Here is a 22976-nt window from a genome sequence, read left to right on the forward strand (position 1 = left end):
ACAACCCCTGTGGCTCTGGCAGCTGAGAAAGAACGTGCCCCTGTGCTGCTAAGCTGGGCAACCAGGCTCGAACGATGGGTGCGAATTCATCCTTGGGGCATGTTGTGCATGGCGGTTTAGGATGTGTGAAGCAGGGGGCTACAGGGGCAATCTCAAGGGGAGCTTTTTGTAGCAGAACCTCTTCCTGCTTGCTGCCAAATACTGGTTGTTAATAAACAGTAGTTCTGTTGCCATAGAATGCCAAGACAGCAGATTGTCCTGGCAGCAGCATATAGTGGCTTGATCAGTCCCTGCCAGGCAGGTGAGACTCCTGAGGGGAAAGTGAATCCCATTCCTGAGCTGCATTAAGCCCACCAGGCAGTTACTGATGATGCTGGAAACCTTTGTGGCATCCCTTGTGAATGAAAAGGTGGTCCAACGAATGAGCCCCCCCCCCCCCAGTTGTGCAAGGCCCGGACCAGCAGCTGCCCAGTTCCCTCACCCAAAGGGTCACCCGGTGAGCTTGCATGACAGGAGTGGGAGTTCGAACCTGGGCCTTCCAGACTCTAGTCCGACACTCTTAACCTCTGCACCATATTCGCTCTCCCTTGGTCTACTAAAGTCAGTATTGTCTACTGTGACTGGCAGCGGCTCACCAGGGTCTCAGGCAGAGAGGTCTCCCACATCACCTACTGCCAGATCCTTCCACAGGAGATGACAGGGATTGAACCCAGGACCTTCTGCATGCCAAGCAGAGGCTCTTCCACTGGCTCCTCCCCTAAAGAGGTAGAAAACAGATTTTTTTTTTTTTTTGGTCTGAAGGCACAAGGCCAAAAAGGAGACTCCAGGTAACTTCTAGATTTCTGGCTTTCTTGCTATGAGCCCTGTTGAATCTCACCCTGTCTCTGGCAGTTTCCCGCGTGTTCCCCAGCCTCATGGCTCTCTTGCGCTTGATAACTTTTGCCATTGCTCAAATGCCAGCGTGTCTGCCATGCATAGTTCTGCTATCAGTTGAGATATAGCAAGCTAAAGGCCATGCATGGTTAAGAGAAAGTGTTGGTAGTAGTTTAGAGGGCAAGGGGACACGACGTGCTTTGTGAAGGGGGAAGGAAATGTAAATATCGGGTTTGAAATACCATGATCATCTTTTTGGGAGTACCTGCTAAATAACTTTTCAATTTAGGAAGCATTATGAAAGGCGAGGGAGCCTGTAAAATTAGCACTACCTTTAAGTGCTCAAGAAATGCGAATATTGATCTGGGGAAGACTTCCGTCCACTCCGGGGTGCCCAGGGCTGAAGGGCCTCTGGCCAAGGAAGGAGAGAGGTGGATTGCTGGTCAGGGCAGCCTGCCCACGCTGACCACACGGAAAGGGTTTTGTTGAAAGCCCGTTTTAACTTTGTGACTGGGAGAATGGAAACAGCTTCTAGCATTGGGGGGGGGGTTGTTTGTTATTAAGAAATGGTAGTAGTAGCCCCTGAACTTTCACCCATCTGACCTACCCAGCTCTGCTTAGGTGCAGTTCTCTCTAGCTCAGGGTGAACTTTTCAAGATAACTTTCATCCTTACATTTAGGTCAGGGGTCCCCAACCTTTTTGATCCTGTGGGTACCTTTGCAATTCTGATACCAGGGAAGGATTTCCAGGAGACCCCTGACTCTTATTGAGAAGGGATACCTCACACCCTAGTGGGTTGCCACAAGTCGCCTGTGACACACACACACACACACCCTCCCTCCCTCCCTCCCTTCTTGCACTGGGAACCACATGCAAGCTTTTAGGGATTTAACAATGTGCCCCCCCCCCCGGTATCTGTCTACACAGGATGTAGCTTCCTTATTACTACGTTAAAAATAACCCCACACATTTCAAGTTACCTTTCTATTATGATGAAAAGCAAATATAATTTTTAAAGTAATCTTGTGAACCTGGTCAGCGCTGTAGTTTTATATCCCTCTTTGTCCCAGATTAGACGCTGGCTTTAAAAGAGAAATAACTCCTAATTCTTTATCATGCCATAAAACATTTTTTTATTGTTTATTGTGGCTGGCCTTCAGTATTCTGTGACTGGGATAAAAGAAATAATCTCAGAATAGGGCTTGTGAGTTGCGGGGCTATTGGCAAAACCTGTAAGTAAAAATAATATTTTTTAATGACCTGTGAGTGAAAAGTCTCAGAGAAATGAAATATGGATTTGAAAGGTAACTTCGTCTGGGGCATCTGAAGAACAGCTGGATTCTCTAGTGTTAATGGTCTCAAACAATTGGGGGGGGTGTTGCTAGTGTGTTCAAAGTATCAAACTTTATAACCAGTTGTATTTATTAATAACTAAGATTCCAATAATCTTTTGCTTCAAAGCGTGGAGAACAGTCTGCTCACCTAGACGTACCGATTGGTTTTAGCATTAGAGGCAGCAGGAATTTGTGCTCAGGCCCTTTCCTGGTTTCGCTTCCTTTTAGCTGTCTTCTGTTTGATATGCGCCTGTCCAGTTGTTGCATCCTGGGAAGAATTCTTGCTGTGGTGAAGCCGTCTCCCCCCCCCCCACACACACACACACCCCGCAAAATGGGCTGGCAGCTAGATTTGAGCCCAGTAGCTCCTTAGAGAGCGAAACGATTTTCAAGGTGTGAGCTTTCGAGAGTCACAGCTCACTTCATCAGGTGCTGAGCAGTGCAGTGTTTTCCTTTCCAACCAGTTAAGGACAGATTAGGTAGCCGGGGAGTTACATGTGGTCCAGTCCAGGTCAGTGTTTTGAAGAGGCATGGTAGTCTCCCTTGCTAGATTAAGAATCCAACTCAGAATTAAATTACTCCCTTCTGTTGCCACGAAGACTCTTCTTGGGTCTTTCCCACAAAGTTTGTTTCTATAGTGCATGATTAAAAGGATGTTTTAACATAGTTTGCATCGAGGAATAGATGAGCAGAGTTAGCCCATTTGGACCTGTGGCCCCTCAACGGAACATATAAGGGAGCTGGTGTAAACTAAATGTGTGCAGCCCACGAGTGACACACCAGATAGCAGCAGAAGGCCGAGACAAACGCACAACATTTCATAGGGCAGAACTGTTGGGCTCTGGGCCGGCTGGATCAAGCTGTACAGGCTCATACCTGGGCAGTAACCACTGGGGAAGCTGGCATCACAATAAAATTAAATTTACCACCCCCACTCACACACTCTCGCCACTCTGAATTTCCAGCCGGGATTTGGGAAAAACAAGTCACAGATCCAGTAATTTTGGCAATTGGTCTGATTTCCCTCTCTCCGACAGGCAGGGCTGACAGTAAATAAAATGACTCCCCCAAAAGGAGCATGGTTGAAACTCCAAGTGGGTTTCCAACGTGTAAAAGCAGATGGCTGGCCTGTGGAACTCACTGGCATGTCTTTAAAGTAACTTTTAGTTGGTTGAGAAAGTGTCCCCACCCCCCGCACACACACACAGGGTATCTCTCATTTCCATACCCCTGATTGTTATTTCCACGGGGTAGTATTTTGGATGAGTTTAGCAGGAATCCTTATACCAAAGCTGGTCTCATCACTCAGTGGCCGTGCGGTTAAGCTTCAGCTGTGAATCGAATTCCCCTTCCTGTGGAGGGGCTGTGGCTCCGTGGAAGAGCCTCTGCTTGGCAAGCAGAAGGTCCCAGGTTCAATCCCCAGTGGCATCTCCAGCTAAAGGGACTAGGCAGGTAGGTGATGTGAAAGACCTCTGCCTGAGACCCTGGAGAGCTGCTGCCGGTCTGAGTAGACAATACTGACTTTGATAGGCCAGGGGTCTGATTCCACAGAAAGCAGCTTCATGTGTTTATCTTAGGTGGCCTCCATCGTCCTGAATGGGCCCTGTGGATTGCAGGGTGTTCAGCGACATTCAGCAATGGCCGTTCTTTCAGAAAGAGCATTGAAGTTCATGCGTGCTCAGCATGTTAGTAGATGAAAGGTGTGCAGTGAAACCGCACGACACATGATTTAATTGGTTTGAACACACTGCCCTGAGGTGGGGGGAGGGGTGGACAGGTGATTAATGGAATCCTCCAGATTCTTGACACAGTGTAGTAGGGATACTAATTTTAAAATGCCGGGGAGCCAGCCTTCCTCTGCTTTCAGGCTACCTGGTGAGTCTGAAGGCACTACAAGTTTGGCAGAGTTTATTAACCATTTTACTGTCCCTACTTAAGAACTGCACACCCAAGAAATTAATCTTGGAAAATGCAAAATGGGCGGGTGTTTATGCCTATCAGCAACAGGAATGAAGATAAAGAACCCTTCGTTCTTGTACAGAGATGCATCTGTCGCCAAAATTGTTCCAAAGTTAGGGAAATGGGACAGAGATAGTGATGTTTTCTGTGTGCCATAATGAAGTGGAAAGTGGCTACTTATTATTTTACAGATTTCTTTGTGAGTATTATTCCCAGTTAACAGACAGGGAACTGAAGCAGAGGATTTTTTTTTTTGGTCTGAAGTCACAAAAGGAGCCTCTCTCCCCCCACCCCCACCCCAACACACAGAGCGATCTAGCCGGGCACTGTGCATTTAGTGAGTCTTTTACAAAGCGGTAACCAGGAAACAAAAGACAGGCAGAGGATGAATAAAACAGTAAATGGTTAGGAGTGGGCGGGTCCTACTGAACTGAACAGAAATGGGCAACCTTCATGTGAACTGAAGAAACCCAACCTGTCTTTCCTTGTTTCCTAGCCTTTGAAGACAATGCATTTTGTATTCTCAGCAATTACCATTTGAATCAATAAAAACCCGGCAGCATCTTGATAAGGGCCCAGGTACACTTTACAAGGCCTCCATCCCATAAGGAAACTGGAGCAGCGAGTTTTGTAGTGACCATTGTGGCAGCCCAGATTATGTTCTTCAAAGACTGTTCCTCTTGTTCGAGCACAGGATCCATATCTTGGCTGAACATTAATGTCACTTGATAGGACTTGTACCCAGCTCCACCCGGCCCTTCCCAGTGAATTAGGTTTTATTATAATCAGTGGCAGAAATAAAGGTCTTTTTGTTCCACTGTTGGGTCCATCCTGTGAAACTGATCAGGGCCCAGGATTGATTACCGCCAGGCAAGTAAAGAACTGATAACCCGCTGGATCTGTGTGGAGAATCCTTTCATGCTTGGTTCTGGGTGTTGCTGTTTTTTAATAGAGCAACCATAGCAGTGTACAGCCTGAAGATTAAAATAAAACATCTAACAAAGGAAGCACCAATTCTATCATTTCAACATCCCATAAGCCACAACTCAGATGGGCAGTCTTCTGTGCCCGCCCCCATTTTGCAATGGAAATCACACTTTAATAAATTGATCTTTAGTTGCTGCAAATTTCACATTTGATCCCTAAAGCCCAGTATCAGGTAGCATTATGCCGCCGGGGGTGGGTGGGTGGGCACACTACCTTGTTCCTGCTGCCGCCTGTATTTAAGCACCTGCTTCTGTAACCACCCTTGTTAATTTTATCAGACCTTGCTAAAATCAGACTTTCCTCAGTAGTTCAAATCTATTTAAAAGTTTTCAATGAAACTATCACTGATGATTCATTTATTTATTTTGTAATACAGTCATCAAACTCATTTTTGGAAGGAAGGGCAGACGCCACTGTATCTGAGATGGGTCTTTACAGCCTGTCTGTGCCAAAACGGTTGCTGTAGAAGGTTCCTTAATCCATTGTCAGAATGGTCCATCTTTTCTACACCTCAGAACCTGAGTCCAGGATTAAATGCTAATTGTTTTTTGCTTGACTGTTCTACTAATTCCACCCAGTTATCCACCTAGATAGTCTACACAGAATAAGATTTTTTTTCTTATGGGACTTATTTTCTATTTAAGAACAGAATTCTTATATTTTATGGACAAACTCTTTTTGGAAGAGTTGTTTTTTTTCACATTGGTAACTTTTCTAATGTGTTGATTTCTCTCAGCCTCTCCAGTTGAGATGGCCTGTTTTCTGATTTTTGCCTGCTTGGCCATAATTGGCATTACTCACATAGGTAGCATTTGCATGCGTTGTCAAAACTGCCAAAACCTGATTTACACATAGTGATTGCTCAGTTGTGAAAAGTAGGGTAGACCCAAGTCATCTTGTAGTCTGTGGTGGAAAACCTAGATAAGACAACCCACCCGTTGCCTTTTGGATGGCAACCCAGTGAAGAAAGTTATTCTTCTACTCTCTGTAGGTGTCCTTGAGTATATTATACCACGTCTAGCAAATTAACTGGCCATCTGTTCCCTTTTAGCAGCCCCCCCACCCCACCCCAGCCTGCTGCTTGGCACTTGCCCCCATGGCAGAGCTGGCTCCTCTCTCTGCCTTTGTGGCAAAGTGCTTTCTGAGGTAAGCAGGCGGAATGGGTGCCTGATAAAAATGTGTTGAATACACTTTAAAAGTTTGCCTTAAAAAATGAAAGGAAAGGCGTTTTGCAGCTGTAATGTACAAAACAGGACAAAAAAAATCAAGTGCATTTCTTGAAGGACTAAAACCCAAGCGACCAGAGAACGAGAGCTTCCCAATTCCTTTAATTCCTAGTAGGAATCTCTCACAAAAAAGCACGTTGTCCTTTGAGGCCCACCATCCAGGGAAAAAAAGTGTGAAGATGAAGGTGTGATCCATAAAGAGAGCTCAGAGCGCATCCTTCGGATGTCCTTTGATTATGCCTGAACTGTTAGGCATGCCAACAAATTGACTGTTGGCTGAAGGTGCCGGTGGTGTCTGTCATCCACCACTTGTGCCACCTCTTCCGGCCCGGCCCTACCACGCTTCATCTCTCAGAATACAGTGTCAGACGCTTGGTTGCTGTGTTTGCGCTCGCGCGAGAGTCTCCTCTGGCTGGGCTCTGTGTGTGGGCCTCTGCTGGGAATTCACCGGAGGGTTACTTTCCTTTTCTAATTTGTCGGAAGTGGCTGGTAACATCTGTTTGGGCCCTGGGCTACCTCTGAAAATCTTTAGCTGTTCCCAGGCTTTGTGTCCCCCCTCCCCTTTCTTTCAAAGTGGGAAGAATATAAACATGTATAAAAATTGGCAGACGTGAGCCATAGCTCCAGGGGGGGAACTCCTTTTCAGGTAATACATAAACGACTAAAGATGCAGAGACCAAAACCTTTTGTTCTAATTTAAGTAAACAAGATTGAATGTATTTATGTGCACCTAAAGAAAGCCTGGTATTTTTTCAGATTCTGTTTTTTGAGAAGGGTGTAAATAGTGATATTTGGGGGTATTCAAGCCCCCCAGTAGCATTTTGGGATTGAGATTCAGTTTTTTCTGGGATTTCAGAATTATTTGGATTTCATTATTCCCCATTTTGGGGGGGGGGATTGCTGTTTTTCACCCAAATGACACCAAAATTGGAAGGGAGTGAATGCTGCCTGCCCTCTCCATGTTTCAAGTGGATTGGACCATGGGGTCCAGTTCTACAGGCCCCTGATTAATAACAATATTTGTCTCCAGTGCTTCCTACGGGGTGGTGGGGAGGATTCAAAGAAGCTGGTAGCCAAACGCAGAAGAGCAGCTCCTAGTCAGAAGCCTCTGATGCAAAAAGAACAAGAAGCCCAACAGAACCAGTGTGAAACCAGAGAATCCAAGGCAGCCTAGAATACCTAAACACAAACCCAATTTGTTAAGAACCCAAATGTGTTCATGGAGGGATGAGAGAATAGTCATGAGAGAACAGACACTGTCTGACCATATTGTCTGGGACAGCTGCCTTCCCACCCACCCCCGACTTTGCTCCAGCATGGTGTAGTGGTTAAGAGCAGTGATTTGGAGCAGTGGACTCTAATCTGGAGAACCGGGTTTGATTCCCCACTCCTCCACGTGAGCGACGGAGGCTGGTGAACCGGGTTGGTTTCCCCACTCCTACACACGCCTGCCAGGTGACCTTGGGATAGTCACAGCTCTCTCAGCACCATGTACCTCACAGGGTGTCTGTTGTGGGGAGGGGAAGATGATAGTAAACTGGTTTGAGTCTCCCTTAAGTGGTAGAGAAAGTTGACATATAAAAACCAACTCTTCTTCCTGTTGCCAGTGAACCCTGAGAAAGTCCTGGGAATCTTAAAATGGTGATACTGGATATTCCCAAATATTTCCAGGGCTTTTGGGGAATTCATATTTGGTATTCTGGAATCCCTAATACTGTTTTGGCTGACCATAACATATTGTAGGTTCAGAAATATCTATGTGCATAGCCCCTAGCGGAATGTATCTGTCGCTTAAAAGGAACTCTGGGCATGATAAATTCCCAGAATTGCTGCTAGAAATTGAGGCACATAACCTAAAAAAGTTCCAGCCGTGTTACCGAAGCCCCACAAACATGTGAACATACATTCAGATTAACATGGGGAATTAGCTTGCGTGTTTGTGCAGGGCACAGAAAACCAGGATCTTTTACCTAAAGAGGTGGATGTGAGCAGCAACTCTTTAGCAGGAAAAGGATGACAGAGAGCTGATTTAAAAAGGAATATACAGAGTTTATTGATGGATTTGGTACAATAGTGGGGGGGGGGTGACTTAGCCTAAGCAAATACTAAACCGAGGCACACATTCCCCATCCCAATTAATATAACAACAATTTACAACTATACAGCAGAGCTCTTCCAATCTGGAGCAGGAGTTAATCTTTGAGCTAAAGGTATAGAAAATGGGAAATGGGGGTTGGAAAATGGGGGGGGGGTAGATCAGGAGGAGAGCAAAGATTACCTGTCCTATCCTGGGAAGAAATGAGATGGAAGGAGAGGGATCCAGAATGTTTTGAGCAGTTTGTAGCAGTCCATCTGGTATCCAGGATCAGACTCCCTTTTCTCCTGGTTCTAAAGCCAGATTAGTTTTGGGCCCATAGCATAAAATGCGGTTCTTTCCAGGAAACAAAAGATTAAGACAGCGGATAAGGGAATACTTGAGAGTAATCAAGAGAAAACTATAGAACTGACAAAACAGCTCCAGGAAGGGCAGTTTTTTATTTGATTATGATTCAGCATGACAAAAGGTGGAGATGCTAAGGTGAGTCACGCCTTGGGCAGGAGTTCTGGGGACAATGGGGGAAGCTTAGAGGCAGAGGAGGTGTCAGACTGTCACAGGAGAGCACTTAAACATCTGAATGGCGTTAATGGTCAGTGATTGCATCTCATGTAAAAGACAATGCAGGGAGAGGCATCTTTGTCTTCTTGCCTGGTGGGGCTTAATTGCTGTTGGCACACCCTGGTCTCTCCCAGAGAGGCTTCCTACATACAGCAGTGTGAAGGGGGGGGGAATGGGGAACAGAAAAACGTGGAGAAAAATACAGTGGTGTTTTTTCCCTGAGAACTTTATACATTTTTCAAATGGAAAGAAGAAGAAGAGTTAAAGGAGACTCAAACCGGCTCACAATCGCCTTCCCTTTCCCTCCCCACAACAGACACCCTGTGAGGTAGGTGGGGCTGAGAGAGTTGTGACTGGCCCAAGGTCACCCAGCTGGCTTCTTGTGGAGGAGTGGGGAAACCAACCCAGTTCACCAGATTAGCTTCCACCGCTCTTGTGGAGGAGTGGGGAATCGAACCCAGTTCTCCAGAGTCCACTGCTCCAAACCACCGCTCTTAACCACTACACCACGCTGTTGTGATACAGAAGAAATCTTTTCTATTTTGGAATGAGCAAAATGGTTTTTGATACACGGTTTTACTCAATTTATTTCTTTTCTTTATTTATAGCCTGTTTTTCTTATTGAGTCCTCAAGACAGATTACCCAGTATAAGTCAAGGCAGTCAATACAATGAAACATCAAACATGCAATGTAATAGGGCTAGGATTATAGGAGTAATCTCAAAGGCATAAAATAGTAACAATGATATGTTAAACAATGCAGAAAAATGGTAAAGCTGCAGTACTGCAGTCCCAAGCTCTGCTCACAACCTGAGTTCGATCCCAGCGGGAGTCAGTATCAGGCAGCCGGCTCAAGGTTCACTCAGCCTTCCATCCTTCCGAGGTCGGTAAAATGAGTACCCAGCTTGCTGGGGGTAAAGGGGAGATGACTGGGGGAGGCACTGGCAAACCACCCCGCAGACAAAGTCTGCCTAGGAAACGTCGGGATGTGACGTCACCCCAGGGGTCAGGAATGACCCGGTGCTTGCACAGGGGACCTTTACCTTTTTAAAAAACAGCAGTGAGACAGGATAATATATACAGCAAATCATAATACTTATATCATACACAAGGGAAGTTCTGCTAAGGTAATTATTCATAGAATTTTTATAACTTTAATGACATCACAGCATTACTAGGGAAGAAAAATTATATAATCCAATTACACATAAGCAAGGATTGATATATATTTGCAGCTTAGAAATTGTATCTAGCTTCTAAAAGCTGCAGGGAGGGATCATCAAATTTCTACTTTGTACCCCCTTATCAGCACTCAAGGACAGATGCCCTGTCTTCTTTGGGAGTTAGTCTTTTTAGAAAAGTACGGCTAGCAGAAACACTTGTCAGGGTTCAAACGTTCATTTTTTAGCCAGAGAGGAACCCTGCAGAAAATAAAGATGGCTTCACTTATGCCAGCTTAAAATTCACCCACAGCTGCATAAGTGAGGCGGGCTGGCTCCTGAGAGCTCATACCGGAATGAACTTGGTTAGCCTTGAAGGTGCTGCTGGATTCCTGTTTTACTTTCATAAGAAAAAGGCCGAGCATTAGCAGCCTGTCTTCGGCTAGTAAGAGAGACTGTCTGGGGGCAGGCAGCTTTGCACATGAATGGGGAAAGGAAAGTCACACTTGAATAGAGAGAATGAAACCTCCCTTCAGTACTGCTAAGCAGCTGGATGCCCTGGTAGATCAATCCACATTTTGCCTACCCTCACAGGGCATCATTTGTTGGGGGGTGGGGTGGGGGGTTCCCGTTGCCAGGATAAAAGACATCATCACCACTGGCATGTTGTGGGGTGTTTTTTGTAGAAGGCGAGTGGCAGAGGCTGCGTCCTTCCCACATGGGACAGGGAGAGAGGCAGAGGGGTTTCTCAGAAGACAGACTTGGGGAGGGGGGGGGATGGAGAAGAAGGCGGAGGTGTGTGCTTGGCTGCCCTTCTTCCCCATGCTCTATTTTTGTTCTGAAATGGATAATCTGCTAGCCACCGCCTGAGGATACCGGAAAAGGAGAAATTTACACACCGATGCTGCCACGCCTCCCAACGTCTGTTCTGCAAATCAGGTTCCCCTTGCATATGTCAGAAATTAAAGGATTCTGCCTTTAATCCCTATAACAACAAATCCATATCCGTTTTTAAACGAAACTTAAATGTACCTAATACAAAAAGCTGTGCATATTCCTAATAGCAGGTGCAAGTATGCGCCTTTGCTTTATGTTTATCTGGCCAAGCAAAAAGGCCTGCAGATATATTTATATGTTCAGTGGTTCAGGACAAGCCTGATGGTCCATTGTAGGAGTTCCAGATGCATGTTTTAAAGCTTTTTGTTACAAACTTCCTATCCCTACTTAGGAAGCAGCTCCAGGGATTTTGCATTACTAGACTGTGAGGTAACAAAGCCATATTAAATGATATTCCAGTTTGGTTGAATCTGTACATTCATCAGGTAGGCCCCTCCCCACTGTGTTTTCTGCCAGTGTTGTGACGGCGTGGAATTAGATCTTTAGACCGCCTGCCACAAAACACAGGCAAACTCAGTAGTTTATCTTGAGCATATGTGAAGAAGAATTTTGATCTGAATTATTTCCCGTACTCTAAAGCATGATAAACAGAAACTGCAGAACTAGATTTGGGGACCCTGTTTTGAAGAGTGGCCCCCTCTGAAGAAAGCGTCCCTGGCCCAAAGGGCCTAAATGGCTTCCATCTGGAGGCCAACATTCCCGTCTTTGGCGAGGTGTTTGAGTGGGTGGTGGCAACGTAGCTTGAGGTGGTCTTGAAATTGGTAGGCAATAGATACAGGACAGACAAAAGGAAGTACTTCTTTATTCAGCAGAGAATGATACTGTGGAATCCACCTGCCAAAGGACATAATGATGGTCATGAGCATAGATGGCTTTAAGAGGGAATTACAGTAGTTTCATGGAGGACAGGGCCCATTAATGGCCGCTAGCAATGGTGACTAAAGGGAACCTCCATATTCAGAGGCAGCAAACCTCTGAATACCAGTTTTAGGAGGCAACATAGGGGAAATTTTCAACTTCTGTCCTATGTTTGGCCCTCTAGGGCAAGTGATGGTTGGCCTCTGTGTGTAACAGGAAGCTCGGCCAGGTGGCTCTCTGGTCTGACCCAGCAGGACCCTTCTTGTGTTAAGCAGGAGAAGGATCATCTAGACTGACTTCAGCCTGGATTCCAACAGGGGTTTTGGATGAAATTGTCCTCAGTTTTCCAGGAGAGCAGTGGGGCATCCCTGTTAATTCTCCGGGGCCTCTCAGCAGCTTCCAGTACCACTGAGCATCTTGAGATGCTCGTCTGGTTGGGAGTGAAGTCCTGCTGCAGCGGTTCCACTCTTACTTGGCTGATCAATTCCAGAAGGTGGTGCTGGGGGGACTGCTGCTCAGCCTTGTGAAACGATAGGATCCAGCAAGGGTCACCCCCCCTTGCCCCCATGCTGTTTAATATCCATGTGGAGCCACAGAGAAAGAGGATCAGGGGATTTGGAGTCAAGTGCCACCAACATGTGGGTGACCCCCAGTTCTGTTTCTCCTTCATTGCCGAGCCAGATGGTACTGACAAGGTGCCTGGAGAAGGTGACGGTGCGGGTGCATAAACGGATCTGAGTCCAGACCCGACTGTGGTGCAGTCGGTCAATGACAAAGCCACTGGAGGGCTGAGAAGTCCATCTGTCCTTTGGGGCTTGAAAGAGAAGGCCGGCAGCTTGTGGGGTGCTGCTGGGTCCTCCCTGGCCTACAGTTGGAGGCACAAGTTGATAACCTTTGGCTGATACGTCAGCATGCGCCTTCCGTTGTAGCTGTTTTAATGGTGTGCTTCTAGCCTGTGGACTGTTTTATCGGTATCCATTTTTTAGGCACTTTTAATGCTGCTTTATGGCCTGGTTTGTTTATAATTGATAATTTTAATAATGTGTGATGCCCTCTGGTGGTAGAAGAACATGCATACGCACGCACACACGCACACATGCACACCAACACATGGACACAGAGTCTCTTCTGCTCCCGTCCTCCCTAAAAGGACCTTGCTGGGCTGGCTGCAACCTCCTTTCTCGAAACTAGCCTGGCCAGCAGGGTTAGTGGAGGCAGCTCCCCCCCATGCCCACCCATCAGCGCGAAGCCCCTCTGTGCCCCTGCTGGCCCAACATGAGACACGGCGTCAGAACACCAACCAGGACAGTCCGCATTGGGGTCAGCCATAACAAAATCTGCACTTTCTGTCTGAGGCGCTTGGCGTGAGCTTTACTGCAGTGAGAAGAAAAATGCTTGGTGTCCCTCCCGGCAGGCCTGGCCAAACTGGAGGCTTGATGGATGGACAAATCAAAATATAAACTATACCAGTTGATCCACAGTCTGAAAAATGTGTTAGCTGAAATCTGCGTCCATCATTTGGATATATAAATTCTTGCACCACCAATGCTTGGTTACAACTAGTGCATCCTCTACCCTTAGAATGATCTGTTCTCCTCGGCAGGGTTCTAACTACTCGTGAGTCAGTATGAATCAGACCATCATTAATGGATCTAGATCTCCTATAGCCTATTTTGGAAAAATACCTTACATCCAGGAATCTGTTGTACAATATGCCAGTATGATGTATAATCCTAATTTTTTTTCTGACAAAGATGAGAATTCCATAGAAAATATAATGAATTATAATTTACAGATTTTGTATGTGTGGCCAGTAAGTCCTGTCATTTTTTAGAATCTGCATCTCTTTCATACAAAAAGGGGCCGTGGCTCAGTGGTAGAGCCTCTGCTTGGCATGCAGAATGTCCCAGGTTCAATCCCCGGCATCTCCAGTTAAAGGGACCAGGCAGGTAGGCAATGTGAAAGACCCTTGCCTGAGACCCTGGAGAGCCGCTGCCGGTCTTAGACAATACTAGTCAAAAAGGACAAGAGTCCAGTAGCACCTTAAAGACTAACAAAAATATTTTCTGGTAGGGTATGAGCTTTCGTGAGCCACAGCTCACTTCTTCAGATAGAAGAAGTGAGCTGTGGCTCACGAAAGCTCATACCCTACCAGAAAATATTTGTGTTAGTCTTTAAGGTGCTACTGGACTCTTGCCCTTTTTGACTACTACAAACAGACTAACACGGCTACCCACTGTGAATTAGACAATACTGACTGTGATGAACCCAGGGTCTGATTCAGTATAAGGCAGCTTCATGTGTTCATACATCCTTAATGATGCTCTGTGGATAGTTCCTAGCTAGCAATTTAGAACACAATTTATCCCCATCAGCTATATAAACATTGAACTTGGTTGAATTAAGTTTAATACAAATTTACCGTGTGGTACATTTTGTCTCAAATGTCTAGGATGGTAAATGTTATAATGTAATAATGAATTCCTAGCTGTAGGTTTAGAAAAAATTCAAGTGCTAATCTCCTGTTCTGCATAAATATTTCTGTAAATCATTTAATCATTCCAGAAATTGTGAAGAATCTTCCAGCTCCTTAAAAATCTAAAAGTCATCAGTATATCTGTAATATACTGGAATCCTATCCAAATACGGATTAAAAGTATGAAAAATATAGGTGTGCTCGAGATGCGCCATAAACGAATTAGCTACTGTATAGCGGACTGTCCATCGCCACACCTTGTATCTGGATATAAAACTGATGTTGTACATGGAAATAATTTTTCTCCAGGACGATGCCCAATAACCGTGTCAAAAACACCAAAATGGGGAGAGAGCCGGCAGCCCATCTTTTATCCGTTTACCCTGAAGAAAGGTTACAGATTCAATGGGTCATTGCCAAGAATTTCACTATGAGAAAGATTACAGAAGGACTTTTGACTTCTTGCCAAGATTTTATCTGCGAAAGGGATGTTCATCTCAAAGAAGGATTACAGAACGGAGAAGGACTTTTGACTTCCGTGAGACCAGTGATATCTTTGGTTATTTACCAACTTGCAGCTTGGTGTTAGCTTGTTCACATAAGTTATTAAGAGGATGCAATTAGTTTTTGCCCTACAGCCATGCCAGGCAGACCTTTGCCATGTGTCTGTATTGAAAATATGAGGCAGCTCTTAGGCGCAAATAAAAGCAAGAAATACATCATAGGGTCCCTTTTTGGAATCAAGGCCAGACAGGCTGTGACGGATACAGGGTTAAATGTCAGCCCTGAGACGAAGGAGTCCTGCCAGCCGATGCCAGCAGGCTGTGGGCAGAGTCTGGGGAGCTGGCAGGAGCCTTCTGGGAGGGAGGGAGGGAGGGAGGGAGACGTTCTTGATCCTTTCGCTCTGAGCTCCCGAAGTGGGCGGTTGTGTGGAGAGACTCTGAGAACCTGCGTGTTCATACGTTACCTAGCTTGTATAAACCAAACCTGAGTGGCGACCAGGGGAAGATTGGGGTAGAGAGAGAAAACCCTTTCTGCAGTCCCTCAGTGGGAGGGGGCTCCTGAAATAGGGAGACTCCCCACTCAGGGGTTTTTTTTGGGGTGTGTGTGAGAAAGATTGGTTTTCCACAGGAGGTTGGCACGTCTGAGGAGTGGGAAAGGTTGTGGATGAACCTCCACTCTCTAGTATTCTGAGTGCTAGGGTAGACCTGAGTCCACACTGAGTATATTGAGTGTAAGGAATATATTGAACAAAGTCTGAGTATTTAACTGAATAACCTGACGAAACTGTACTGAGAACAAAGTACTGTGCCTGAAACCGTTTAAGATTTTAACTGCTCGTAACCAGCTAAGCTTTGTGCCTCTCTTGAAGAAAAACAATCGAACTACCTCTCTGTCAATAATAAGCTTCCATTTATTTTAATTATTATAAAATCAGTTACAGCCTCTAAACCTCTCCGTTTCACCTGGGGGGGGAGGGGAGGAAAGGGACGCTTTCTCCTCACACAAAGAAAGGTGACAATACAAAAAACCCTCGCAGTTATTGGTAGCAGCAGAAAAATTTGTGAGGGCTCAAAAAGGGAAGCAGGACCCCTCACGCAGGCCATCCAGTCCAACACCCACCCCCCACCCCCCACTCAATGCAGGATCAGCCTAGAGCAGAGGTCCCCAAACTTTTTGATGGACGGAGCGCTTTTCAGGAGAGAAATTGGTCACAGAGCACTAATTTTCACCCTGCACCTATTTACTAAACCGAACAACGGTAGTATTTTTCTTTCCAATCTCTTCATGGAGAGCCAGCATGGTGTAATGGATAAGAGCAGTGGTTTGGAGTGGTGGAGGCTAATCTGGTGAACCAGCTTGGTTTCCCCGCTCCTACACATGAAGCCAGCTGGGTGACCTTGGGCTAGTCACACTCTCTCAGCCCCACCTACCTCACAGGGAGTCTGTTGAGAGGAGGGGAAGAGAAGGAGATTGTCAGCTGGTTTGACTCTCCCTTAAGTGGCAGAGAAAGTGGGCATATAAAAAACCAACTCTTCTTCTTCACTAGTAGATGTTTCGCGGAGCACCAAGTGCTCCATGGAGCACAGTTTGGGAACCTCTGGCCTAGAGCTTCCCTGAATCATGTTTGTCCAGCCCCTGCTTGAAGACTGCCAGAGAGGGAGAGGTGCTCGCCGCCTCCCTAGGAAGCTGATTCCGCTGCTGAACTACTCTTACTGTAAAAGAAAATCCCCTAATATCCAGCCAGTACCTTTCCGCCCGTAATTTAAACCCATTTGTGAGAATGGAAGATGTAAATTTGATTAGGCTGTCCTGTACCCTTTTTAGACAAAGGAATTTTCTCTCTAACGCAGTCCTGAGCAGAGGTCTCCCCCTGCTCAGGGCTGCGCGGTTTGTGACCTAAAGCTATTCTACTAGTTTTATGTTATTCCTTTCATTGGATGAACAAGCCCATCTGGTAACTATTAAATGGAATTGTTATACATATAAACATTAGAGCATTTCCACACAGTTTTAGCTGCCAGTGCTGCTACTAATTTTGGTTTCAAGATTTTTTATATATATATATTTCAAACAACTGGTAATTTTGTGCCAAAGAGCCCTTTGCCATCCTGCTGGAGGCATAAGAAGAACAACCACTGGCACAAAGCAGTCAAGACTAATATTGGAAGGGGTGGGGAGACAGAATAGACGTGTATAATTAACCTGTTGTAAACCACTTCAAGCACTATGGGAAATAGTAAATAAATGAAGGAAGGAATTGGTTCCCTGTGGCCATTTCTGCTTGGTAATTAGCAATGCCTTCCAGGCTGAATTGGCCCGCATATTTTTTTGAGTTTTTCAAGGTGAACCCTCGTTCAGGAAGTGACTGCGAAGTAGGCGCAGACCTACTTTGCATTACTTAAGAGCCCCTTTAACGCTACCTTTTGTGTTTGCTCCACTGCCACCTTGAAGAATCCCCTCAAGGGAACATGCAAAATCACAGCTGCGCATTAGCTATGCATCTGGTGATTGGTATGCATAGCTAATGGCTATGCAAAAAGGTGCAGGGGAGTGAGGTGGTGGTGGAATTTCTCCTTTTGCATCTGGACTGTGAATAGTCATTTTAAAGGGTGCATTTTAAAAAAGCTTTGAGCGAGCTTCAAAATTGACCCTGCATAAATGGCCTGTGTGTTTTGAGTAAGGTTGTGTATGTAAAGTGCCATGAAGCTGCAGACGACTGATGGCAACCCCGGCACAGGGCTTTCAAGACAAGTGATTAAGAAGAGGTGCTTTGCTATTGCCTTCCTCTGCAAACTTCCTTTCTTCCAAGTACCGACCCGACTTAGTTTCCAAGATCTGTCGAGATCTGGCTATACCATGCCACCTTCCCTCCCATTTGAGTAAGGAGAAATCCATTTACCTTCCAGTGGTGACTATGTTCCACTGGTGCATGTTGCAGCAACTATGGTTTGAAAAAGCTAGAAATGTTGAGAATGTCAAGGGCAGCCAGGGGCTGTGTGGTCGGCCTTAACAAAACTGGGACTTTCTGTCTGAGGCGCATGGCATGAGCTTTACTGCATTGAGAAGACAAATGTATGGTGTCACTCCCGGCAGGCCTGGCCAAACTGGAGGCTTGATACTATCTGCCAGTATGGGGGCTGTCTTGTACACCCCCGGCCTCTTCTGTTTTTGATGGGAACTCTTAAGGCCACAGTGCACACGTTCTGAGGTCTCCCTTGAGGCAACCAGTGCCACCCAAATGCTGTTCCCGCTTGAAGCCCTAGAGTCTCTGATAGTGAGTTGTTGGATTTATGTTTACAAAATCTATAATAAAATGGTGCGTTCACTAACTGGTAGTATCCTTAACTTCTAGCAGTGGAACTAAAGATGCCAACTTCTGTGTTTCTTCTCTTTTCTAGGCCCACCCAGAATTGCTGATAAAGTGATTCACCGGCAATCTGTGAGATTGGGAAGAACGATCAAGCTCCTTTGTCCAGTGGAGGGGGATCCTCCACCTCTTACTATGTGGATGAAAGATGGACGAACGATCCACAGTGGGTGGACACGGTTCCGGGTGCTCCAGCAAGGGCTGAAAATCAAGGAAGTGGAAAGTGAAGATGCGGGGACGTATATCTGCAGGGCCACCAATGGATTTGGCAGCATGAGCGTAAACTACACTCTCATTGTAATTGGTGAGTACAGGAGGAGTTCACCCTGTTCTTTTAGAGGTTTACTTTGCCTCTGACAATGGTTGCAAATCCACTCTGTAAATAATCTACCAGCCTCTAGCAAAACGAGTCTGTCCCAACATTTGAGGATGGCCCGGGCCAGTTTCCATGGCTGAACATCCAGCAGCTCTGAGATAAGATTAGCCAAAGGTTACAAGTAAACAGGAATGATGCAAGAATCGCAGAGGCCCAGATCACAAGGAGTTCCTCACAGGAAAGGTTGGGTGATAAGGACCCCGTCACACTGATCTTTGTGCGCTCTGTTGGAATGAGGCGGTTGTTACAACAACCCTGTTCTCTAAACCTGCATTTCTGCTCGCGTGACAAGGGCTCAGGAATGCTGTTGTCATGAGGAATCAAAGCAGTGGCAGTGGTTAAATTTTTCACCAAAGTATCATGAGATCCAAGAGCTTTCCTGCTCTCATGGAGGCTGTAGAAAGAAACTATTCTATCTTTGCTTGGTCACATAAGATCTAGAATTCAAAAGTTGCATCTTTCTCTCGTTTTTTTACTAGAAAAGAGTACACAACCTTTTGAATTGTGTTGAGATTGAAACTTTCAGGGACTTGATAAGAATGGGATTGTTTTTCCTTATATTCCATCCACTGCTTGGGTGGAAACTGAGTGCGTAAAATGTGGAACATTGAGGAGGAAAAGCTCTGTCAGTTGGATGCTGTGTCTTCTTTCTTCAATATGCTCTGGTGGGACCTCTCTTTAGCAGAAGGAAGTGGTAGGGTCCGAGCAGTTACTGTTTGTTCAAGTAGCAGCTGTTCGCTTATACGGTTCCTGACATTGCTTCAGCCGGAGACTTCATGCTTATTTCTTAATAATGGCACTTTTCTTTAAACTTCATTTTTATTTCCTCTAAGTGAATATAAGGAATGTCTGTCTGGTTCTTTCAGAGAGTGAAAAGTTTTATTTTGGCTCCAGATTTTAGATACATGTAGCAGAAGCTAGGACATGAGCAGACAACCTTTTTGGCCTGAATGTTGAGAAAAGCCATGTTTACCTGTGAAAATGTTGACGTGCCCTCAAATAAGTGAGGGGGCGGGATGTACTTGGCACAGGGCACATGGAAGGAGGCCAAACCCCAGCGGCTCTTGCCAGGGCCTCTGGCCGTCACCTTGAGTGTTTGGGCGGAGGACTGGCCCTGTGTGCCGAGGAAAATAGTTTTGGGTGCAGCTGTTTAGCATGCATGTTGGGGGTTGCCCACCCCCGGGCTAGCACCAGGCTCTTTTGAAAATGGCCCTTTTTGAAAGCCAAAAGCTTTTCCTTCTGTAAATGGCACCGGTGCCTTTCAGGAATGGGGAGGCCTGCTCTGGGGTAGAGACAGGTGGTGGGTGTGGCGCAAATCTTTTCTCCAGTCTCTGGTTTCAGAAAACCAAATTCTGTGGAATAGGAGAGAAATGAATACAATTCATATTTGTCTCCAGGATACCTTCTTCTTGCTGTCTTCTTTATTCTCCACTGCAAAACATCCCCTGGCTCATCCCTGTTCCTCAAAGCTGTCTCTCCTCTCTTATGCTACTCATGTCCTCCTCTCAAGTTGGCCTCTCTCATGAAGGTTAACAAAGCCAACTTTTTCACTCTCCTTCTTCTGGTCCGGGGGCCTTTTGTATCCCGCAAATCCAAGGCCGGTGCAAAAACTCCCCTCACAAGCATAACCAGTCTAAACAGAACAAACAATTTCCTTTCGCACCTGAGCTTGATTGGCTTTTGTGGCTGACCACTAAATTTGTGATATGAACTGAAATGGAGAAGCGGCACTCCACTTTAATCAGAATTAGCTTCATCAGTGAGTTCAGGAAAATAACTGGGCTTTGTGTTTTCTTCAGCTTTTTTGTCAGAATGATACCACAAAGTCCTTTTCTTTGGCACTGTTGAATTCTGTTTTCATATTAATTTTTCCTCCACCCAGCTGGACTCTCCAGGGCTGGCAATGGTTCAGCAGCATTAAATGGGGTGGGTGGGTGTTTTTTCAAAACCAAAACCAAAAAATAGTAGCAGTTGGTAACTCCACCTCTCCCTTCTTTGCACAGAGCAGACAGTATCTCAGATCATTGACTTTTCCAGCTGAAGGCAGTGGAGCATAAAGAAGCCCTCTGTTCCCCCTTGAGCTTTGGAGAAAGGTCCCATTCATTGCTTAAGTTCATAGGTGTGTTCTGCGCTGCTTTATTGCTGTTCCCTTTGCCTCCAAGTGCACTAACGGTATCACATCTCTCCGGACGCTGGTTCGTGCTTGACCAGCGTTAAGAGACCTCTGTGTGGGGGTTCGAATGCTACATTTCTGGGACCAGGGAGGTCTGGTGCTGCCAAGCCCGTGATAGAGACATGGGTGAACATACACAAAGCTGCCTTATACTGAATCAGACCCTCGGTTCATCAAAGTCAGTATTGTCTGCTCAGACCAGCAGCGGCTCTCCAGCAGGGGTCTTTCACATCACCTACTTGCCTAATCCCTTAACTGGAGATGCCAGGGATTGAACCTTCTGCGTGCCAAGCAGATGCTCTACCACTGAGCCACAGCTCACAGCTTCAGGCCTCCCCACAATCCCTTCATAGTCCTTCCCAGCAGCCATCCCTCTTGAATCAGATGCTGCCTCACTGCCCTCTGTGATTCTGTAACATCTGCCCTCAGTACCCCCACACCCCTCTGCAGGTTGTGCCTGTGTTCTCCACTGTCTTCCACTGACCGACTGAAGATGTGAGAAAACTGGTTTTTGATTTTTGGCTGACCTGACTCAGAAATGTCCTCCAGGGATACCAGCCTGCAGCACGTGGCCAGACTCTTTTTTTACTCTTCTGGATAAAAGTCATGCCTCACTCTCTTCTGGCTTCCGTTTGATTTGGCCACCTCCGTGAAAGTCATCACACAACCATACTGCCTGAACACAGCCCACTTCCTAATTTGCAGTGTTTTCTGTGGCTCCTCTGGGGTTGTTTAGGATTGCACTGGCAATTTCCTTGTGGGAGGGCTTGTCTCTGATTTCTCACCTTTGTAGGTGAAGTAATCTGGTCTTGATGAAGGGATTTTACATTGGTGAGAAGAGACTCATGGAGCTGCCACTACTAAAGGAGTCCTGGCTTTCATCAAATGGGTCTCCCCAGCATTGTGTGTGTGTTTGGGGGGCACTCACAATTATTGGTGTAGCAGTTTTAGAATCATAGAATAGAATCATAGAGTTGGAAGGGACCACCAGGGTCATCTAGTCCAACCCTGCACAATGCGGGAAATTCACAACTACCTCCCCCACACACACACCAGTGACCCCCCTACTCCATGCCCAGAAGATGGCCAAGGTGCCCTCCCTCTCATCATCTTCCTGAGGTCATAGAATCAGCATTGCTGACAGGTGGCCATCTAACCTCTTCTTAAAAACCTCCAGGGAAGGAGAGCCCACCACCTCCCGAGGAAGCCCTTGTGGCCGTTGCCCTTGGAAGATCAGTGTGGTGAACATGTTTTGTTGCCTTTCTCTGTGTGTCTCAGTTAAACTTGGACTATACTCTGATGCCCATCTGTAATGCAGTGCCTAGTCATACAGAGCACCACCATACTAGGGGCCAAAACTTGTCTGCCCCCCTGGGTGTCGCTGTTCCCTTCATTGACTTGATCACCAGTGAAGCACCAAAAGAGACTGATGCCAGATATCTAGACAGAGAAGCTGCCACATTTGAAGGCTAGTTGGTACACATTTGGATGTCCCTCGGCAAGTTAATTATGTGCATGGTAGGCTGGTGGGTGGTTGGCATTCCATTTGGTTTGCTGTAGCCAAAGCATCAGGGCGTCATGGGCACAAAAGGCAGGGAGGTGCCATTTCCAGTGCTTGCCAGGCCACATACCCATATCTTGCCAGGCCATATCTTCTAGCATACCCAAGCATGGCAACCAAAATTCTAACAGTTCTATGTTGCCATATTGAATGTATTGTAAGCCATCGTACACCTGGGAGACAGCACACCTCTCAAGATGACAAGTCCTGTCGGCACACTTTAGGGCAGGGGTGGGGAACCTTTGTTCCGCCAAGGGCCATTTGGATATTTATAACATCATTCGTGGGCCATACAAAATCATCAACTTAAAAATTAGCCGACCAAGCCCCAAGCAGGTAGCTGCCCCAGATGACCCCCCACCCGCCCGGGCAAGCAGGCAGGAATCCAATCGGTGGCACAGGGTGGTCTTTTGCACCAGCCGGGTGTAGCCTTCCAGCTGCACGCCGGAGTTTCTCCTGCTCCGCATGGTCGGGGCCGGATTCTACAGCCAGCCCTTCTACCTCCGCCTGCAGGGGTGAAATGGGGACACACTGGCTAAGAACTTGCCCCCCCTTTAGCCCCTCCATT

At 46.3% G+C, this 22976-nt stretch overlaps 1 protein-coding gene across 1 annotated transcript in view; it reads left to right on the forward strand.

The window, feature by feature from the left end:
- FGFRL1 (fibroblast growth factor receptor like 1) overlaps positions 1 to 22976 on the forward strand; it is a 115383-nt gene that overhangs the window by 34690 nt on the left and 57717 nt on the right. Inside the window, exon 2 of the mRNA XM_056861891.1 lies at positions 18330 to 18602. Within this exon, the coding sequence (XP_056717869.1) occupies positions 18330 to 18602 (273 nt within the window). The remainder of the gene's footprint in view (positions 1 to 18329; positions 18603 to 22976) is intronic.

This window comes from Euleptes europaea, chromosome 16, assembly GCF_029931775.1.
Source record: "Euleptes europaea isolate rEulEur1 chromosome 16, rEulEur1.hap1, whole genome shotgun sequence".
Lineage (NCBI taxonomy): Eukaryota > Metazoa > Chordata > Lepidosauria > Squamata > Sphaerodactylidae > Euleptes > Euleptes europaea.